This window comes from Ptychodera flava, chromosome 1 (assembly GCF_041260155.1).
Source record: "Ptychodera flava strain L36383 chromosome 1, AS_Pfla_20210202, whole genome shotgun sequence".
Taxonomy (NCBI): Eukaryota; Metazoa; Hemichordata; class Enteropneusta; family Ptychoderidae; genus Ptychodera; species Ptychodera flava.
Genome location: NC_091928.1, coordinates 21837704 through 21859849, shown reverse-complemented (window position 1 = coordinate 21859849; position 22146 = coordinate 21837704). Strand labels below are relative to the sequence as shown.

The 22146-nt window shown below is 36.0% G+C and overlaps 1 protein-coding gene across 1 annotated transcript; it reads left to right on the top strand.

Annotated features, from left to right (window-relative positions):
• The first annotated feature begins 10088 nt into the window (after positions 1–10088).
• Positions 10089–22035, top strand: LOC139132889 (caspase-2-like). Its single transcript, XM_070699247.1, has 5 exons — positions 10089–10410; positions 15388–15931; positions 16864–16976; positions 17981–18149; positions 18628–22035. The coding sequence occupies exons 2-5, from the start codon at positions 15847–15849 to the stop codon at positions 18648–18650; spliced, it is 390 nt and encodes a 129-aa protein (XP_070555348.1). The 5' UTR covers positions 10089–10410; positions 15388–15846; the 3' UTR covers positions 18651–22035.
• The last annotated feature ends 111 nt before the right edge of the window (positions 22036–22146 follow it).

The window sequence follows — 22146 nt, the reverse complement described above, 5'->3', positions numbered from 1 at the left end:
CCTTATTGTCTGCCAAATTATCTTTTAAGACTTGATCACCGAAGATTACGTAAGCTTTTACTGAACGGGTTAGACCATGTGAATAAGGCAATGCGTAAAGTACAGGTGTTACTTACTGTGTCCTTCAAATGTCGGTTTAGATATGCGGTCTTCTTTTCCAGTATTCACCTTATCTTACGACACATCGAAGGAAATGATCAAAGAAATGGTTAGAGAGCAGAGGCAAAGCGTAAAAACCTGTGATTATATAAGTGAAGTTTAATACATCTGATGCAGCCTACTCTACCTTGCAGAAAATGGACGTTTCCGATGGGTCTCTGGTTGCTTGGTTACTTACAAGTAATATAAGTTAACTGAAGTAAATAAACACTTCTGAACAAAAAGTGTAAAGCTGTTTCCTCAAAAAAAAAAAGAGATACAGTAAATCCCTAACGGGACAAAGTCACTCTGTTTTGAGCTTTTTTCACGAATATTGTTTGATGCGAACAGTGATTTGCATTGTTAAGTCCGGGTCATTTCCAAAATTGGCGACGCTATACCATAATTTTTTTTCGTATCATTAGCCAATCAGCGGCCAGCGCGCCATCGGTAAAAATTGTATTTCCTGGCAAGCCCTGCATGCGTCCATGGTTACGTATGCCATACTGCGTTGAACGCTGTCTTGCTGTATACAGCAACACAATACAATTATTATACTGACTTACTGACTGACTCATTTATTTACTTACTTGCTTCTTGCTTACTTATTTAGTTATTAACTAAATAACATACCTACCTACTCACTCTCTTATAACTTACTTACTTCTGTACTTACTTTCCTATTTATTACTTTACTTACATACTTGATCTACTTACTTATCCCAAATATTGTCATTTTTTATTATGTATTGCGAACGGAAATACAACAGCAGCAACAAAGAAACTGATAAAACCAACAAATTATCATCTCAGAGATGAGTTGCAATCGATGCTTAAAGGAGGAGCCTCCCTTTAAAGGACGCGAAGCTATTGCAGTATTCACTGAGTAAGTGGACACCAAACAGGCAACACGCGGAATTCGTCCACCTTTTTGTTGCTCTATATATCCTACATTGTCATATTGTATTTAGATTTGTTTTAATTCTCAGTAACTGTTGTGAACATTTTTAACTAATTTTCTAGTGTCGGGGGAAGTCATTCAAAACAATCACATTTCCCTTTTATGATTAAGTTTTATTTAATAATGTTTTGCTTGGTTCAGTTACATAATTTCGGTTTAGTTAAGCTTAGTTAAGTTTACTCATTCACATTTGGTTGAATATACTTTATATTTTGTGCAACTTAGCTTTCAGTAGACAGGGTAACCAGAGTTGCGCTTAATTCTGTTTCGCTTTTCATCACTGTATTTTGCAATTTGCATTCAATTTTTTGTTAAAGGTTTAATGTACTTAATACGTTGGCCTTGTCGCTGTTATTTTTGGCTCACAGGTTCACACATGTCAGCTTATGTCGCAGCGATGTCGTCTGTCTTTATGTCTTTGTGTCTCTCTGTCTGTCTGTCTATATGTCGGCCCGATATCTCAAAAACAGCTTATCAGGTCAGAATCAAATTAGGTACATAGATTGTGTTTGGAAATGGCAAGAACTGATCGGTTTTTAGTGGGTTTGGCTTGCATATTTCATGCTCATTTGCATAATTAATGATTTCAGCAAAAAAAAAAAGACATACAATGAGAACGACAGCACAAATTCGATGAAATTGCTACAAATGATGATCACAAAGGCAGATATATCTGCCATGAAAGACATAAAGGTGTGACATGAAGGTTTATTGCTAATTTGCATATTTGATGAACTTCGTAATTAGGGATATATAACTGAATTGACTAAATCAAAATTGACGAAATTTGGTATGTTTATTGAAGATAAACTGATTTAACATTACTGAAAGTCATTTAGCATTTTACTTGCGAAGTCGTAATTTGCATATTTATTGACCTTTCCGTATTAGTGCTATATATCTTGACTGCCTTGACCAAAGTTGACAAAACTTGCTTTGCACATCGAAGATACCATGGTAACACATTATTGAAGTCATTAAGCATTTTTACTTCAGCCATTTTGTAATTTGCATATTTCATGACCTTTCCTAATTAGGGATATATACCTTGATGAACTTGATCAAAGCTGCCGAAACATGTTTGTAAATTGAAGATGCTAGATTACAACAATATTGAAAGCTATTTAGTATTTTGACTTCAGCCAATTCCTTATTTGCATATTTAATGAACTTCCTAACAAGGGTTATATGTCTTGATTGACTTGACCAAAGGTGATGAAACTCACTGTGTACATGGGAGATAATATGATGCAACATTTTGAAAAGTCATGAAGCATTTTTACTTCAAGCTGATCACTTATTTGCATATTGAATGAACTTTTCAAACTAATGATAAAAATCTGGATTGGCATGATAAAAGTTGACAAAAACTTTCTATGCATATTTGAGATACTCTGATATAACAATCATAAAAGTTGTTTTAGCAGTCTAATTATGAATATATCTGGATTAACATGGCTGAAGTTGGCAAAACTTGCAATTTGCATATTTAATTGACTTTCAACTTAGAGATATAAGACTGGAAGGACCAGAAAAAAGTTATGAAACTGGTCATTTACATCGATGAGACAATTATGTTTTAAGTGAAAGATATTTTGCATTTTCATGTCAGTTAATTTTTTAATTTACATATCTAACGACCTTTCATAGTTATGGCTTGAAGGACTTGACAAAGGCAATTACACTTGCGAGATAAAGTTGTATGTAATACAATGACAGCAGTCAAAGAAATTCGGTATCTTTATTTCAGCAAATTACAAATTTATATACTTAATGACATTGGAATTAATCTGTGGTGAATACTGTTCATGATGTTGATCGTAACACTTTCAATGAAGTTTCAAACATTTGGCAAATGTTTAAATTCATAGACAGCTGCAATTTATACTGAAACATGAGCATTTTCAGGTCATATCTGGTTATAACAATTCATCATATTTTAAACTGCATTTGAGTCTCTTTTATTGTGAAAACAGGCTTAAATGTTCGATCTGGTGATATTGAAATAATTTCGATTGTGATATTGAAATAAATTATTTGACAACAAAAGTCAGAGTATGGCTGTTACTTTAATATTATTAGTCATTATGGACCTTGGTCCATTTGTCATTTTCATTATGTTTGTTTGTTTTCGTATCTATCTGTTTCCACTCCTGATGCCTTGCCCCGTATGAGATGCCTCTGTTTCGACCATATCGCACAAAGCTATATATTGAGGCAAAGACTCTGTGGTTATTGATATTTGGCTGATTCTCCAAAATACTGATAATTGATACTTTTATCCGGCAGTTCAGAGAAGTCACCTTGTTTTGCCTTCTGCAAGAGAAGTTGACAATGGTTTTGCCACATGCAGAATTGAATAGTGCAGACCAACGTTTCAACCACCTTTACGAACTTGAAATACAAAATTTTTGGATTAATATCAAGGGTTGACAGGGATAATTTAATTTTTTGGGGGTTTTAGAGGGTAACCTAAAACGTTCAGGAAAGAAAAAACAGAACCTAAACTACCGTCAGCACATTAGGCAGAGATTTAATCGAATAACTTTATAGTGAAATAATTTCCATGTGGATATTAAACAATTCCAATGAACTCTTTCGTTGCCTGAAATCGAGATATCTTTCGAAGATAACATCTATAAATATTTGATTTTTCTAGACTGTACACCACATTATTACATATGTATAACCTGTACCTTTGTTGCTCGTGAAAACATTGAACCTGTATTTTTACAAATGATATTCAAATTAGCAAATACAAAAGTAATCCCCGTGTCTTTCTTTACAAAAGCATAATTTCTGACATTCTATTCCCCCACTGTACGACTGGCGAAGTCATTTCATAAGCTGTCAAATCTCTGTTACAAACAAATAATGATTGATTGGTGAGAATACTGACGCTGACTGTTGGTCGATTAATATTGTTTACAGAAATGTGAGATTTTGCAAATGAAACAATAAAATGGCAGATTTATCATTCCTACATATTCCTTGATCTGCAATCTAACGCAAACTGAGAACTTTTTACCGGGCAAAAATGCATTGTTTGATTGTTGATTATTGTGACTCAAACACTTATCATGCAAAAATTGTTATAAAATATGTGTTCAATGTTATCTTTAAACACTATTACCTAGTGCAATATAAAGTGAAACATGTCTCAGATTGCGCCATTGCACACATCAATTTCTCAAACTTTTGACGGAAGAGTGGTGTTCTATGTCATTTTCTAACAGTTTAACTTAGTAAAAAAAGTGAAAATACTCTCAGATTGCACTATTGCACACATCAATTTCTCAAAACTTTCCACGCAAGAGAGGTTAAACTACCATCTGAAACTCTCCCTCTCAGCCTCTCCTATGGTCTTTCCCCTGTCCTTTCAAATTATTCCCGGTCAGATATCCTGGTGAAACGCCTGTCATTATACTCAACCAAATCAAACAATACTACTATCATAGCTCAGTAGATATCTGATATCCTCAGGCTGAATATCACAAAGCTGTTCAGACAGTTTCCCTTGACAACAATAGTTTCGATGAAACCATGGTGGTGAAAGGGTGGAAAGAAATCTTTGAAAATGGTTTTTAGCTCACGTGTTCACACATGTGAGCTAAAGTCACAGCGATGTCTGTCTGTTCTGTCTGTCTGTCTGGTTCATCAGATCAGAAACAAATCTGGTATTCAGTTAACAAACGGCAAGAACGGATTAGTTTTTGATAGGTTCGGTGGCTTACTTTTTACTCATTTGCATAATTAATGATTGTAGAAAAAATGGATATACATTTAGAATGACTGCACAATATTTGATGAGAACTGCTACAAATGTTTATCGCACCAAAATATATCAGCCGTGAAAGGTATTAAGGTGTGACATGAAAGATAATTGCTAATTTGCATGTGTAATTAACTTTCCTACTTAGGGATATTTATTTTTATTTATTTATTATACTTCTTCACTGGTATACGTAGATTGCAAGACTGAACAGAGACACGACACACCCAAAATAAAAAAACAACTAGACTGCAAGAGAAAACCCTTTGCAACACAATTGATCAATACAAAGTCAAGACTAAAACAGAAGCCAGTAAATGGTAGAGACAAACAGGTGTCGAACACCTCTAGCACTGTCCCAAAATACATCAAAAATGAAAAAATGTAAAGGACAAGGACAAACAGAGACCAGATGTGAAACTGAATGTGCTCACGTGTTTTACAACAGTTTCATTAATAGTAGTACGCTTCATAGAACATTAAGATATATGTTATATCACTATATGTATCAGGTTTAATTCAACTTTCACACAGTACTCACAGAGCTAAATCACTTATTACAAAAATTTATTTAATATGCATATAAGATGTTTATCAACGTGACACTGCTCAATGCTTCATGGGACAATTAGATATCTATCAGATCAACATTTGTAGCGTTTCATTTCATCTAATGCTGTAGTTTTAAAGTAATATCACTAATTACAAAGTTCACTGAATATTAAATGAACCCTAATTAACTTGACACTTTTCAATGTTTCATAGCGCAATTAGATATTTATCAGCAGTAATTCAGAGCAATTACCTAATTACAAAGTTTATTAAAGATGTAAATGAACCCTTAATTAACTTCACACTACTAAATGCTTTACACCACAATTAGATATCTATCGAAACAGTATCTGCAGTGGATTTCATCAAATTTGGTGCAGTTATTTCTGAGTTATATGACTAATTACAAAACTTCATAAAATATGCAAATGAGCTATTTTTACTTGACACTGCCCATTGCTTCTAAGTACAATTAGATATAAATCAGATCCATATTTTTGTATGTGTCATCAAATTTTATGCAGGAATTTCAGTCATGTCACTAATTACAAAAGTTCACTAAATATGCAATGAGCAGATAATTGACATGACACTCACAGTATCATCACAATGTTCTGAGATTGTCATCTGTGAAAAGTTTCATGAAATTTTGTGCAGTATTTCTTGATATATTCGACACTGTCATTACTGTCTCCATAGGAAAACCATTATATGAAAAAATATGTCATAACTTCATTAATATGCAAGCCACACTAACCAAAAATCTTATCAGTTCTTGCAAGTAGCATATGGTACCTGTCTACCAAATCTGACTTGAATCTGTACAGGTGTTTTTGAGTTATCGTGTAAACAGACAGACAGACAGACACATACACACACAGACATCACTATGACATTAGCTCACGGATGTGAACACGTGAGCTAAAAGCAGACAAACCACGGCATCATTGATAGTGACCGGCTGAACGAAACTGACCGCACTGTTCATCTCATCCACAGACTCTACGAAAGTTTCAAGGCAACAGTCTCAAACAGCAGTGTCTTGCAACATTACTTTTGAGTCCGTTTGCGGCTAAATTTTAAGCACTGCTGAGACTGATACCAAAACGCATGCACTCCCAATTAATGCATCAAACGCTTTTTCAAAATCAACCTACATAACTGCACCAGGAATATTGCGCACAGCAGTATAGTGATACATGTCTTCAATTAAACGTACAACTTCACCAACAAATCTACTTTGATATATCCCACTTGATCATTATTAACAATACTTGATATAACTTTTGAAACTCTGTTAGCTAAAACCTGGGTCAATATTTTGTAATCAGTGCATAATAATGACACCGGTCTCCAGTTTTTCAGTAAGTCGGGCTCATTTTTCTTATGTAACAGCGTAATAACACCTCTCTGTTGTGAAATTGACAAACTGCCATTCTGAAAGGCACTGTTAACGAATCAATAATCAAATTCCCCAGTAATGGCCAACAATCACAATAAAATTCTATGGTAAAACCATCATAAGTGGGAGATTTGTTCTTTTTCATTTTACGTAACATTCGGCAACATTCTTCGTAAGAAATCAACCCTTCACAACTATTTTTGTCTGTCTGGCTCAATATGGGTAAATCAACATTACTGATGAAATCATCCAAGCTGAGAGACTCTTGTTTTTCACTGTACAAATCCCTATAAAAATTGATTTCTTCCTTCAAAATATCATCGAGGTCAGTGACCACATTCCCATCTTTTGTCCTGAGTTTTACTAATATTTTCTTTGTGATGATTCTTTTTTCTAGACCAAGGAAATACTTTGTGTTTTTTCACCTTTTTCCACCCATCGAGCTCTTGCTCTGATTTGACAACCTTCCGCCTCTTTATGTAAAATACTACTGAGGTCAGAAGAAATTTTCTGAAACACATCATAATTTTCTTCTGATGGAAAATCACACAACAATTTTTTCACTCTGCTTTAACAATTCCTCAAGGTCTTGTTTCCTACTCCGTTGCTGTCGGCTTTTTTGAATACTACTCTTTACCGTAAACTGCTTTAACTCTTTCTTTTATAAATCCCATTTCGTTCGTTTACAAGTTACATGGTTATATTTTTTCGCACAATTCTCAACAAAATAACAAGCTTATTCAAATAAACCTTGTCTTCTAACAGGCAGTTGTTAAATTTCCAGTAACCTGGACCTTTTTCATGCTTACTATACACAAAAGAAAGCACTACGGCCATGTGATCACTATAACTTGCAGGAATTATTTCACACAAAGTAGTATTTTTGTTAATTTCATTTGACACAAGATAAAAATCTAAACGGCTTTGTGTAAGAGGCTTTCTTCGTCTCCAAGTATATTGCTTAACACAAAGGATGATGCTTACGCCAAATATCACATAAATAATACGCGTGCAAAATATTTTTTAAAGAGAGCCTTGCCTTAGCATCAACCAAGTCATTGTCTCTGTTGCAACTTGAAAATTCATCTAGATTTGGATCCATTGTTGTATGATTTACATGAAGCCTTGAGTTGGCGGAATATTGTATATGGGATTGATAATAATGATAAATTAGATGGGATAAATCTTGTTATTTTGGTTGCAAAATGGTCTATACACAAGTTTCATTGCATGGAGTTACATAAATCTCAGTTATGCAATTTGGTACATCATGAACTGAAGCTGCGGATGATTAATGTAATGTAGTTGTCAAAATTTCGAGTGTACGTGTATACGTTATTGGAACAATCTGTAATGTAAATACTTTATTCCATAAGAGATAATAAAAAGATGTCATTCAAAGAAAAAAAAAGAAGGATTATCCTGAAAGGAAGATATTGGTTTCTGTGGCAAAACCCATTGAAGCAACAATCTGCTCATACATAGTCCCCGGTTACCCAGACTGCACTGCGGGCTGCAACTACAAAATGTAGGAAAATCCTATTGAAAATCTATGCAAGATGGTGTGACACGGACAAGAGTGATACACATGGCATTGCTTATCTCTGATATAATAATTGCAGTCTAAAAATATGTGAATGAGACAAGGTCGTACAGAGTTTGGCTGATTAATCATGCAATGCTTTTTCACTTATTTACAAGGTAACATTGTGTCTTATCCTAGACTGTTAGCAGTCCCTTGTGCTCATGTTGTGTGTATATAATATGGGAGTGCTGTTTATGATGGATGCTAACTGCTCCATGCCTTTGGTACAGGGCTGTACTAGCACTCCAATTATCACACTGCTCTACAACAAGCACAAGTGACTATTATCAGTCTTCCTTATCTGAGTGTATATTTTTTATAAAGATAATTAAGAAAAGCTCTTTTGTATTTCTTAGTTGAGGGATGGAATACATAACTTTTCTGACAAGGCCTATTTAAATCACTTACCATACTATTGACAAGATTAAATTTGCATTTTACACACAAAATCTTATAGTTTTAAAATTTTCGGTATTTTGATAATATTCCTGTGCCAAAGAATGATGAAAAAAGCTTGATTTTTTTGTGTGTGCAATTATCACAAACTGTCCAGGAAGCTAAGTTCCATAATAGTTCTTTGATATGAAACCCTGTAAGATTTGTGTCTTCAAAGATACACATACTCAAACTTATACTGTTTTCCCTCCATACAACAAGATTTTTCACAAAATGTATTACTCCACAGAATTTATTTATATGTTTAATATTTGCCAGAGATATTCAGTTTCTTGATAATCAATAAAACTTCATTTTTATGAATTTGTTAATCAACTCAAATAGTTTTCTTTGTACATATGAAATGCTGAATGAATTTTGGGCCAATGAATATTCTCTGTTGATTTGACAACCCTGGGATCAAGTTCCCTGTACTTAGGCCTGCAACTGAGGCCAGTATAAGTTGATTTGCTAACTTGAACAATGCTCATTAACATACTTTGCAAACAGGCATGTATTGTTTAGGATATTAATTATCAAGTTTTTTCTTTGAGAGGCTTGGCTAACTAGTCCTGTCTGTGTCCGCCATCTTTTCGTACAAAATGTAATTCCTTTTTTTGACCCTGTGCTGGTTGATGTACAGATGTTATGAGGACAAAGATCAAATAGAGTCCAATTACCTTACTCTGTGTCAGCAGAGTTATTAGACTCTGCATCCTCTGATACCGAAACTTACTGTATGATGAAACTCTATTGAATATAGATGCAGGTGTATATCACAAAACTTACTGTACAACAAGTTTCATAGGTTCTAAGGCAGGTGTATGCTCTACATGATAAGAGAAGGTATAGTGCACATATTCATCTTATGTCATGTGATAGCATACTTGATTACTTCATGTAACTGATTGCAAAAGCTTACTCCATGCTGTGTACAATGTCATGTATGTATGTCCACACATACATGTGTAAACTCATCATACTATATAATAGTTTGGATGTATGGCCAAACCTAGACCATGTTCTTGCATGTAACATCTCATATAATAAGACTGAATAGTGAATGGTAAGTGGTAAAAACAACTAGGTATGTCATGTTTTTCAAAATGTGAACATAAAGGCTGCAAGTTTTCATTGAATGACACTTCTATGTATTTATTTTGTCAGAAATTTGTTGGTTTTTCTGCATCATAATTTAGTAATAGGAAAACAAACGTTTTCTCCAAAATACCACGCGGGGGCGCACTTCAGGTCACGCACGTCCGCCACCATGATAAAACTGGACGATGAAACTGAGCTGCCGCTGCCCGAAGTGCGGACTGAAACGAAATTCTAACAAATTTTTAAGGAAACTGAACAACGTCTCGCAGAGCTAACCGTTAACATCGTCATAGTTGCTCTCGTTTCACCGGGGAAATCACCGGACAGTGGGTCGGGGAGTTTACCTATATACTGACACTTCCGGACGAACTGTCCGGTGTTAATGACTGAGCGTCGTCCCTGAAAGATGACGAATACAGAATCAAACGGCCGTCCATGTTTATCATCAGCGCAACGCTTTTGAGGTGGGGATTTATTTAGATCGTTTGCCGCCTATATATCTATAAGTTTACTAATGTATACGCCGTACTCTACCGACAGTTGCAGTTGTCATTGTACTAGTTGTATGGCGTCAGAAGTTTTGTGTTCTGATTAGATGTCACAACTTGCTGAATCATGTTGTGTGCACCATGGAGGTAGGAGGAACATCTCCTTCTACCTCCATGTGTGCACGTAGCCCCACAGGTGCTCAAATCAACCAGTGATCGCGAAGCCCCCTGTAAACGTACATGTAAGCTTTCTATGTACGTTTTACAGGGGGCTTCGCGATCACTGGTTGATTTGAGCACCTGTGCGTAGCCCTACGAGTGTCCGGGTTTGGCTACGCCGCCTCAAAGCCAGACACTCTTGCCATACTCGTAGGGCTAGTTGTGTCTCCGCAGTTCCGTAGCCCTCATTCCTCCGGCAATCGTGTATGGTGGGGAAGCACACCTTGCCCACCACAGAAATTGTCGGGGAATGTTGTAGGCTACGGAATTGAAAAAGTTGGAGGGTGAGTGCTATACCGAGCCTAATCCTGGGAGCTATCATTATTTACGACCCCCGGGGGGGGGGAGTGGTCGGAGGAATTTCTTTTTAAACTCCAAAATTTCAAGTACCCCCCCCCCCCAGAGCTAACCATCATGAATTTGAGTAATCCCCTCTCTTACACTGAAACTTTTACTGACACCCCAACCCATTTTAGAAATGTAAAAATACATGTATTTGTAAAATTTACAAAAATACTATAGTAAAGACCTTTCAAATCCTGGTGTACCCAGCTAGATTTTCATCAGTTTCCTCATAACGGTTGAAAAGGGTGAAACCAACAACATGAGATTCAAAGTCAGAACAAAATTTAGCTCACCTTATAAGGTCCAGAATCCAACCATATAGTATGACAGCGTTTTCACTAGGATATCTGACAGGGAAGAATGTGAAAATTCTTAGGGAGGGGGGGAATAGTGCCAGAGGGGTTTTCACCTCTCTTGTGTGGAAGATTTTGAGAAAATTGATGTGTGCAAATTCATAGTGCAATGTGAGTGGTGTTTTCACTTTATTTTTACTATGTAACACAGTGTTAGTATACAACATCGCCAAGGGGGGGGGGGGCACAAGAGGGGAGTGTCCTCTCTGATTGGAAATTTTGAGAATTGATATGTGCAATGATGCAATCTGAGAGGTGTTCCAATAATTTGCACTAGTTAAAACTATTTGAACATGACATTGAACATTGATATTTGTATTTCATTTTTGCATGCACAATGTTCAACAATCAAACAATGACAGAATTTTGTATCTGGTTATAAAAACAGTTGTCAGTTACTGCATGAGGTTGCAGATCAAAGAATATGCAGGAATGGCTTATAGAACTTTAAAACGGGTAAGTCAATAAAAATGTGTTTCTGTGATAATAAAGGATGAATTCACAACAGTTCAGTTTTGTCCTGGACCATATGCACTAATAATGGTATCTGCTAAGTGCATTCCTCCATGACCTCTCTTGATATTTCACATTTATAAAAGTAAAATATACTTTATTAGATAATCATTTGTATGCATTAAATACATTTTATTTATATATAGGGTATCAAAACTTTGTTTTTCTGCAATATTGTGTTTATCAAGAGATGGCCAAAACTTGTGTCAAACAGGACGGGGAAAATAAACAAGACAACGAAAACAAAAAATGAATGTAGAGAATTAAATTTATACATTTGGTCGAAAGATACAAGGAAACTCTATTGCTCAGTATTGTTTGACTATGACAAATTATTTTCTTGCAATACAAGATGGGTTTGCTATCGAGGCAGTGCTGTGAGTACATTTCCCAAAAATTGAGTGGCCCCTTTTTCTCTCCACATTTTGAGCAACCCCCCTTGTAGCTTTCAATAATTGAGTGACCCCCTTACATTCCTCCGACCCCCCCCCCCAAGCCATAACTTAAATGACGGCTCCCATATGTTGTAGTGTTTTACATATGTAGACAGCAGGGATAATGCATAGGACAAATGTACATTGTATTTTACACATCATGCTGTGTTGACAAGCTAAATATAGTTCACAGTAAGTGAGGTTTACCCACAATTCCCCTTGATTTGTGCACTCAGACATTGTTTGCTAAAGGCTAATTAAATTTTATCAATTTCCGAACAATTTGAAACTTAAAATTTAATTTCAAGATTATTTGTTAAAAATATGCTCCAAAATGGTTGTTTATGTTAAAAATTCAAGAGCAAATTCAATAAAAAGCTAATGTTTGTAGGTACTGAAAATTGTACACTTGTCAAGGTTAAGTTATCAGCAATTTGGATGGTCTCATACCTGTCAGACATGTAAATTTCCATTGTCATAAACATTCAAAAATATCAATACCCTTTCTTTAGCCAACACTGATGTAACTTATTCCCTTATTCAAAAATCTATGTTGACAAAATTACAAAATTGCTATCTCCTCTGTGTAAAGGGGGTTGATCTCCTAATCATTATAAGTGAGAAAATAGAAAATTATGATTATCAAAACATGTTGTCAGAATTTTGAAATATGGAACCAGCTGTTCTGTGTGCGTAAGTTCTTCAGTTCCAGTTCAATGAGTGATCTCCATGTGTACTGATCATGGAGAATTGTAGGCAAGGTATAGTTGGTGTTTCAACAGGCTTTGGGGTCAGAGGATTGGCAGTAGGGCATGCAAAACAAAACAAGAAAAAAAGAGAATGGTGTCTAGGCTACTCCGACGTCAGAGGGGCATTTGCCAAGCATCTAACCACAAATGACTGGCAAGGAGCAAGGGACAGAATATTTGTCCAAATGTGGTTGTCCAGATCATGGTATTAACCTAAAAGGTTTGTGTAGATGTGTCTACCGGTATATATTCCTCTTCACAGAACGTTGACTTGGCAATGAGGTCAACAGTGTTGCAGCCTGGACGCGCCCTTGGGACATTGTTGCTAAAATGGAACCTGTTGTCCCGCATTCTCGCGCACTGCGGGTCACCTCGGGCACACTCATGAGTCGACTGTGTTCAATAGGTACAGGTGTAGTTTACAAGTAATGTCTGGTATTGACAATGACCTTTGTTTTTATTTTGAGGTTTATATTATACTTTCGAAGCTGTGATTAAAGTCACTACAATGCTGTACTTGGTTGTAGTCCAACTGAGCTCTGGTTGGAGGCAGAGACAGTATACTGTTACAATAGTGATGCAGTCCCAATACCTGAATTTTGTTTTTGCAAAACTAATTTATGATTAAATAATACAAAATTTGATTGACAGCTGACGCATGTTGTCCCCAAAATGTGTAAGTGTCCCCAAAAATAAATGGTTGTGGAACACAGTGTACCCTTGTTTAACATTCCGACTGCAACACTTGTATATCTGTACCATTGCTGTCCAAACAGCGAAGTTGGCAGGAGTTAAGTTTTTGACGGACACTGAATACTCAGTACTGTATGAGGAAGGTTTCTCTCATAGAAGTCATGCAAGGGTGCCACTGAGTGTTGACTGATGCTTCTTGGTACTATACACACACATTTTTGGGCATTTTATAAAAAAGGACTAGATTTCTATTTTGCATTTATTTTCCCGATCAAGAATGACTGATCCTTACAAATCACACCCCTTGATATGAACATGGATGAGCTGTCTGTGGTTGACCGAGACTTCAAAATTTTAAACCAATCACACGTCAGTCATTATTACTGTCACTGTTTCAAGAGCTCAAAGTTCTGCTACAGCAATGTGTAACATTCTGCATGATAAGGAAACGTGCTGCAACGGTCACATCCTTTGATGTTGTGTCAGAGTCAAACAACTTGTACCAGAACACTCACATTATCAGTTAGACTCTCCACAGTCGCTGTGCCTTGTTTCGTGCGCGCCCACGATGGTCCTGCATTCGAAGGCTACGCTGTGCAGCTCTGAGCACGCGCTGCCAGACACAGCGACTGTCGGTTCTTGCAAGTATATGAATATTCATAAGGGTAGTGACGTCAAAGAAACACCTATCTAACTGGGCGGAGAGAAATTATACTAGTAGCCGGTAGACCTATATACGCGGTATGTTTTTATTTTTCATTTTTCATTTTATTTGGCCATGGTACTTGTCATTTGTTTTTGATTAACGGATGTGTGGAGTTCTATAAAGTACCCGGATCAGGCAGAAATCCGACCGGTCGCTTGCAAGAACGTCCAGACCCTGGGATTCGCCTCGCGTCTCCGAAGGGCGCGCGTGTGTTCCAACAGGGAAGAACGCGAATCGCAGGGTCTCTGCCAGACTAATTATCAGTGTGTGTATCACACACACTGAAAGTCCAAACAAGTGCTGTAATACAACAACAGATGGGAATTTTAGACACATGCAGCATGTCATCAAGGCTGCTTGGTTGTTGGACTATTGTAATTTTGCATGCCATACCGGTATGCCCTGCTGCTGCCTGTCAAAATCTGCAAGGGAGTACAAATAATGCAATGGGACAACACCAAATGTTTGACTGTGTAAAATTCTCATGCAGTGTGCTTGTTACAAAGATTCTAATGTTGAAAATAATAATGCAAGTTTAACACAAAGTTACACATCGCACATGACAATAAACAGACATCAAGAGAGAAAACTTCTAAATGCTTCAGACATACTGAAATTAGAATGATCTTAAATCTCTCCTAATTGCTTTTACTGTGTCAAGTCAACTGAAGTTCAATGTATTATTTTCCATATCTGTAGTGTTGCATCAATACTTTGTTTCGAAAGATCCTTTATCATTAGAGATATCGTGAGCAAAACAGACTCCAATATCTATATCTTATGTAGATTTTCAGTTTTGTCGGCGGTAATGAATGCTATGAATATTTTAGAAATATACATTTTTGGTTTTTTTTGGTTGTCTTTTCTTGTCTATTATAATTTTAAAATATCGAAAACATGAAAAAAACATTCACAAATGATTGCATCTTATACACTTTTAGAATAATTTGGTTACCATGGCAGCAATCCCAGCAAGGTACAGCTATGACTTTTACATCAGCAGTAGCCAGGACAACTCAGAATGGGTAGAGGAGACAACTGCCTACCTCGAATCTAAAGGTCTCAAAGGGGTGAATGAAGAGAGGGATAAGGTGGGAGGTATGCCAGTGACACAGCTTGCCCAATATTACATTTCAAAAGCCACAAGATTATCATTGGGTTTGGTGAGCATGACGAAAGAGAGAAATTCAAGTCACTGGACACACTGGAGGACATCTTCTGTAAAAATGATCGGCGTGACAGCTACAGACTGATCCGGTGAAGCTCTTTCCGACAGCGCTGTGCCGGAATGTCTCAGGCAGCTGCAAGCATTGGAGAAATGGGATACCAAGTTCCAGGAACACTTGTTGAGGAGTGTTAAGTTCACTACAGACCAGTGGAATACTAGGGGTACTGTTTCCATGGCATACGGTTTGAGCTGTACAGAAGGTACAAGCAGAAGGAAAGAGAACTCCAGGACACAGGGGGCAGCTACACAAGGTGGAGGTAAGTTAAAAACTGCCTGTGACCCAACCACTGCACGTGTTAAACAAGTTTGCCATCTCACATACCATCATCACCATAACCATCCAATTTGTAACCGTAGGCTTCTTGAGGTGTGAAGAAATTTTAAAAAAAGAAACCAATGGTCCTTACAGTAATTGCGGCGTTTTAATATAGGCAACTCCATGGCTGAAAATGAGACAGGATGTAGTGAATGCCTGTCGTCAGAAAATGCTTGTGTAAGAACATATCCTGGTACTGGTATTCCATCTTAACCTCATGGATAGGGGTGCTCAGGTTTCAAACCGTCGCCCTATAAGATTAAGTTTGTTTCTACACAAACAATTTTCTGCTAGCCCTTGTCAATGGTAAACTTTGATTTGACTTTACTTATTCAGCACAGTATGGTAAAATGCAGCAGGGAATAATAATGAAAATAGACAGAAATTATTGTGCTGAGTTCACAAAGAGTAGTGGAAGACTTATTTCCACTGTCAAGGCCAAGGATGTGCATACTTGGTACATGTATTACTTTTATATAGCTACAACACAGATATGAAAGAAAGCACATGGCATGATTTCGATTGCAGCAGCATTCTTGTAAAATTATGCATTTGCTCAGTTCCTGGTGGTCATGGAAAATCATCAAAAATGATTCATTAAAATCTTCACTTACTCGAGGGGCTTCAAGTGAGTCCACACAAGGAGCAGACTACAAAATCATCGTACAAATTTGTAAGTCCAAAAGATTTTCCCTAAGGTGCATTCTACATAAAGAGAGCTTTCCATAAAATATCCCATAAGCAGTTATTTTCATAACACTCAAAGTTCTGGAAAGTTCATGTGACAATTTCTCATATGTATAGTTTATCATGCAAAATATCATTACTATCGTTTCTCTAATTTCAAGAGATGTTTTTTGAATTTTTATCTAGAATTGAGAAAAGGACCCTGTATGCCTCTCCATCATCAAGATCTGCTCCGGAAACACAAGGAACAGTTTGCCAAGGACCTACCATACCAAAGAGTTCTGGACCACATGTCAGATGTAAGACACATTTACAGTCTGTCAGCCTATCTTTCAGTTAGCTGAGAGTAAGAGACTAAGAAAATTGTTTTCTAGGAAGTTTATGTCACCTTCGCATATTTTTCAGTTATATTCATTGCTCATGAAGTTAACAGTTGTTGTACAAGAGAAGTAAAATCCATCTTGTTTGGACACTTTGGAGCATCAAAAATTTTCAGTAAATGTTCATTTGGATACCAGGTAAAAATTCTATTAAACTCGAAACATCTTTTCTTACAATACAATCAAGGCCACAGGTGTTAATGTGCCATTGATGCCGTTCACTCAAATTTTTGAAAATAAAATTGTGTCTGTTGGTATAGGGCTGACAAAATGAATTTTTTGCAAATTCCTAAACCAACTCAAGGAAATTGGAAATACTGGCAACACAGTGGTCATACTGTAGTACACGGCAGGTGTAGAATTATAACACTTCAGATACTGGTACTTAAACCCTTAATCCTGCCAAGTTCATATGTCATCACCAGGTCAAGTTGGTTAAAACCTCTGTAGGCATCAAAGGTCCAATTTGTTGCATTTTAAACAAAAACTTGAATATTTGAAGGTCCCTGAATATCTGGATACTGTACATATGATTTTTAGTGACCAAACCTGCTGTATCATACCACGCCAGATGGGTGGAAGCACACATGGTTTTGGCTCAATACCGCTTTTTACTGACTGGGCAGATGGGGAAATGATACTATCTGGCAAAAATAGGGTTTATTTCATTCATGCAACAAAAAAGATTCCCTCCTGATTGACAATTTTCATAATTGCTGTGCAATTGTGATGTCTTTACAAAATATGTCTAGTAAGTGTGTTGTATCGACAGCTCCATGTTCTGAAGAGACCTAGTCCAAAGTTTGATTTGGGATGAAAAACTTCAGCCATAGAAAGGATATATTTTTGACATACAGTACTACTATGCTACAAGAACACTTCTAATTTCATTCAACTCAGTTGCATTTGTTCATCAACTTCAGGTGTTCTCACTGGAAGACGAGTCAGAGATTAAGAAGGACAGCTTGTCAGATTTTAACAAACGACGGACATTGATTGACATACTTTTGACAAAAGGACCGGAAGCATTTCCTAAATTTGTCAAGGTACTGGAGAGAGAGTGCCCACATCTTGCCAAAGCTCTCAAAGCAGGTAGGTGATTTTGCTGCACTTCTGATAGACATCAGAGAATTTTTTAAATATCAAGACTGGTTTAATATTATAATAATATTATATTATAGCTCAAATTGCATAATGGAGCATTGAGTTGTTGTCTTCAAGACCCAAACATGTGCAGACATTTAGTGCATCTGTGCCATGCGTCCTGTTCTATTCATGCTAGTACAATATCATTCCAAACTGTACTGAAGATGGACAGTATATTATTATACCAAATATATATGTATGTTGTTCTTATGCTGTTTTCAACGCTTATGAGTCGAGACTCTCGATAATTATCCATTTTAAAGTTTTAGGCTTTGTATCCTAAAAGTGTTTAAATTTCTTTCTAAACAACTTAAGTTGAAGATGCTTTCGTATTCATATACTTGTGCACTGTCAGGATCAATTTAGCATATTCTTGATTATATTTTCCAAATAATATTACTTAACTTCTCTGTTGTGGTTTCAGAACCATTACGGAACAAAAAGTGACAAAACAAATGAAAGGCATGAAAATTACTTGAGGAAATGTTAACAAACACACAGCTCAAGGCCACCCACTTCAAGAACTCTTTAGGCAAAACTCATGACAGGGAAATGTTCTAACCATGGCAACCATCATCACTATATTTAGTTGGTTTTCTTATGATCAACGTTGGTGGCGCTGTCTCAGGTTGCAAACACAGCATTTGTAGAATGCAGATTCAGCTATGAAGATTCATGTTTTCACCATCTTCCAATCAACATCGGAGTCATTCTTCAATCAAATGAACCCTGTGTATTTTGCTTCAATGAAGTCAGTTTTCTCACAAAATAACCTAACAGCTTGATTCTAAGTTCAAAATTTCAAGTTTTTGACAGCAATTGAAACAAGTTTTCTGTTTGTAAATTTTAATTTGTGAATATAAGAAATAATTGTGCATAAATTATTCTGATTTTAAACGTAAGTCTTATTTCATTTTGTTATCAAATATATTGTCTTGAAATAAGCATAGAAGTGATTTAATTTGTGCCATAAAATGCAAATCTGAACAGTTGAAGAGCTTGCTGTATTGGTGCAGTGAGAAATCTTGTTTTTAGCTTATGTTTAGTAAATGCAAATTTACTGTATTTTTGGTATATTTGGTTCAGATGAGTGCCAGCTGTAAACTGTCAGTACCATACACATAATGTTCATAAGCGTAGTTGATCATGTTATTTGTAAAATTAAATGTTTACCCTTTTCCAAGTGTAGAATAATGGAAACGCAATAAATTCTCAACTCAGTGACAAGTCTGTTTCTCCACTAGGATCACATCCAAACTGAAACAGTTCAGTGTGCATGTAATGTTTGTCTATGTAGCTACAGCAAAGCTGAACAGTGAGATTTTATTTCTTGAGGTATAAAAGTAAGCTGTCTACAAAACCCCAAAGACTATTGTAGCAAACTAAAATCAAGTTAACAGCCCTGTTAGGTGCGTCTCCTTTCCATTGTTTTTCTGACTTACATTTCTACAAAGTGAGTGTCAAACATTTGTGTGCTCAATTTTAGAAATTTGTCCTTGCCTTCAAATGAAAGAGAAGAGCGAATAACTTGGAACTGACGGATCAGAGGGATATGGTGTCTGTAATTTAGATACATTCAAAATTGCACATCAAGATGATGCAGATGACATGATATGGCATTTAAGTTAGTTCACACATTTAACGGCTGTATAAACACACACACACAGATGGGAGCGTCCTTGTGTGATACATAACTACTATATGTAAGCTAAATTTAAAAATGGATGCCCCTTTGTGTGTGTGTTAATACAAAGATATAATTTATTTCAAGTGTAACTAGATGCTGCCTGTGTCTTGCAATCTTTGTCATTGTGATCATCAGTAATTCATGGTGGTTGAGTTGCAGGTGTTATAAATTGAACTGTTCAGTATATTTGAAGGAGATGGCATAGACATTAATTTTGTTTCAAACAAGACTCCATGAGAGGATAAATATAACAATGGATCAATTTTTCTTTATCAGAATTTCTATTCCGTGTGTATAGATTTCATAAATCTTGATGTACCTTTTAGAAAACTTTCTCTAAAAGATAGTGTGTGGACTTTCATAGTATAATCATGTAACTTACAAATGCTACTATTAAAGGAATTTAACGTTGATACACTTCTCACTAAAACATTGTTGAAAAATGGAATTTTATCACCATTCGATTTAAAGAATCAGAAGAGGGGTATAAATATCCAACAAACTGATTATGGAATGTTCTCTTCTTGTTTCCATACAGCTTTGTTCTGATTTTTGCTCAAACACATCTAAATAAGTATCAGCCAGGAAGGGATATACTTGTTTTTACAAGAATGTTCTTTGTGACAAAACCGTGCTATATTGTCACTTTTATTTGATATATCCCCTATGCTGCTACGTAGACATTATTTTAGACGCAATGCAAAAGGTTTGTTACAAGATCAATCTTTGTTAAAAAGAAAGGAAGCATCAGAGTATTTGCTGTGATATACATGCACTTTATTGTACAAATATAGTTGCTGAAAATTAATTTTCAGTTTATAATATTCTAGTTAACATTGATTTTCAGAAAAATACAGGTAGTTAAAAGAAGTATGACGAAAATAATGATGAAATCAGTCAGCCTAAACTGTATTAACTGTACAAAAACTGTGCTTTTGAAAATGTTTCAATCACTGCAATAAAAAAAGATTAACATGAGACTCTGTAATGTTTTATCACCAGGCCATGTGACCTAGCTATTTTTTACTGGTAATTAAGATTACCACTCTTTTCAAATGTTTTGTTCCCCCACAATCAATCAAAGTAATAAACCTGGATTCTTCTTTAGACTATTGATTTTCTAGCAGTTTTCTTCAAGAAAGTTACTGTCTTTGGGCATGCCAATGTAGCACATTGCTTGAGAAGTCAGTTATCTTGGTCAGAACACAGTCACTGTGTGGTCATAAATGTACTGCCATGCTTTGTTTGTTATTTGCCTGGCCTGTCATGAACATTATTGAACTCATCAATAGATAATTACACAGGTAAGAGTACAAAGTACAAGTAGTCAAAACTGTTAAGGCCCCCTGACATAACATGGCCCAAACCATCCATTTTTATTATGTGCAATAACTGCTACTGAAACTGATCATCCTGAGCTGAATAAGGCAAATTATGCTATAGATTGCATGCTAAGGCTGACACCAGTTGAGTCCACAGTGGTTGTAACCAGGAACACTGATACCAATCGCTAAACCGATACTGATACTGATAGATTATTAAGGGAATACACAGTGTCAACTAGCCCACCTGCTTCCTCAGATGCAACTGAACTTAGTCCTGTGATCTAACGCTGTCAGTGCAGAGTAAAGTTCAAAAATTTGTTGCAAAGTGTAAATAATGTAAACCACGGCCGTAATACTCACCTCATTATGGAAAGTTAAATATACCGTATCTGCTGACAAGTTTGCAGCAAGAAAGTATCAAGTATTAATGTTCTTATCCATAAAACTTCAGTGTATATGTATGGACTATTAAAAACTAGTTGCTTGCTTATTAACTATAAAACAAATATTGTTGACATGTCAAGATATAGCTTTATCTCACCTTTCAAAAACAGTGTCAATCATTGCATGCATGTTTGACAATCTTCCTGTCTTCATTTACGTCCACCACCACTGCTTGATCTTATTGAATGATCAGAAGTTTTATTTACTTTTGATAAATTAAACACAATACCTGTCACAACATTTTGGTTGGCAACATTGCAGCTTATCAAGTGATTTATTGGCGGATGTACCAGTATATGTGTAAAGTATATATGGCATTACACCATATGCCAAGTATCGAGGAGAGAAATCAATGTTATTTGATGATTGAATAAAATGTGCAAGAAGGATGTATGATTTAAAAGCGTCCTGAACTTGGGACACACTCATACCTTAATCGAGGTGTTGTTTGTAACTGTGCCAAAGTTAAACATCAAAACGTCACTTC

Excerpts from the sequence above, each read along its gene's own strand:
- LOC139132889 (XM_070699247.1), top strand. The coding sequence starts at position 15,847 with ATGGCATACGGTTTGAGCTGTACAGAAGGTACAAGCAGAAGGAAAGAG. Across the intron at positions 15,932-16,863 it reads GGCAGCTACACAAGGTGGAG|AATTGAGAAAAGGACCCTGT; the intron begins GTAAGTTAAAAA and ends ATTTTTATCTAG. Across the intron at positions 16,977-17,980 it reads TTCTGGACCACATGTCAGAT|GTGTTCTCACTGGAAGACGA; the intron begins GTAAGACACATT and ends CATCAACTTCAG.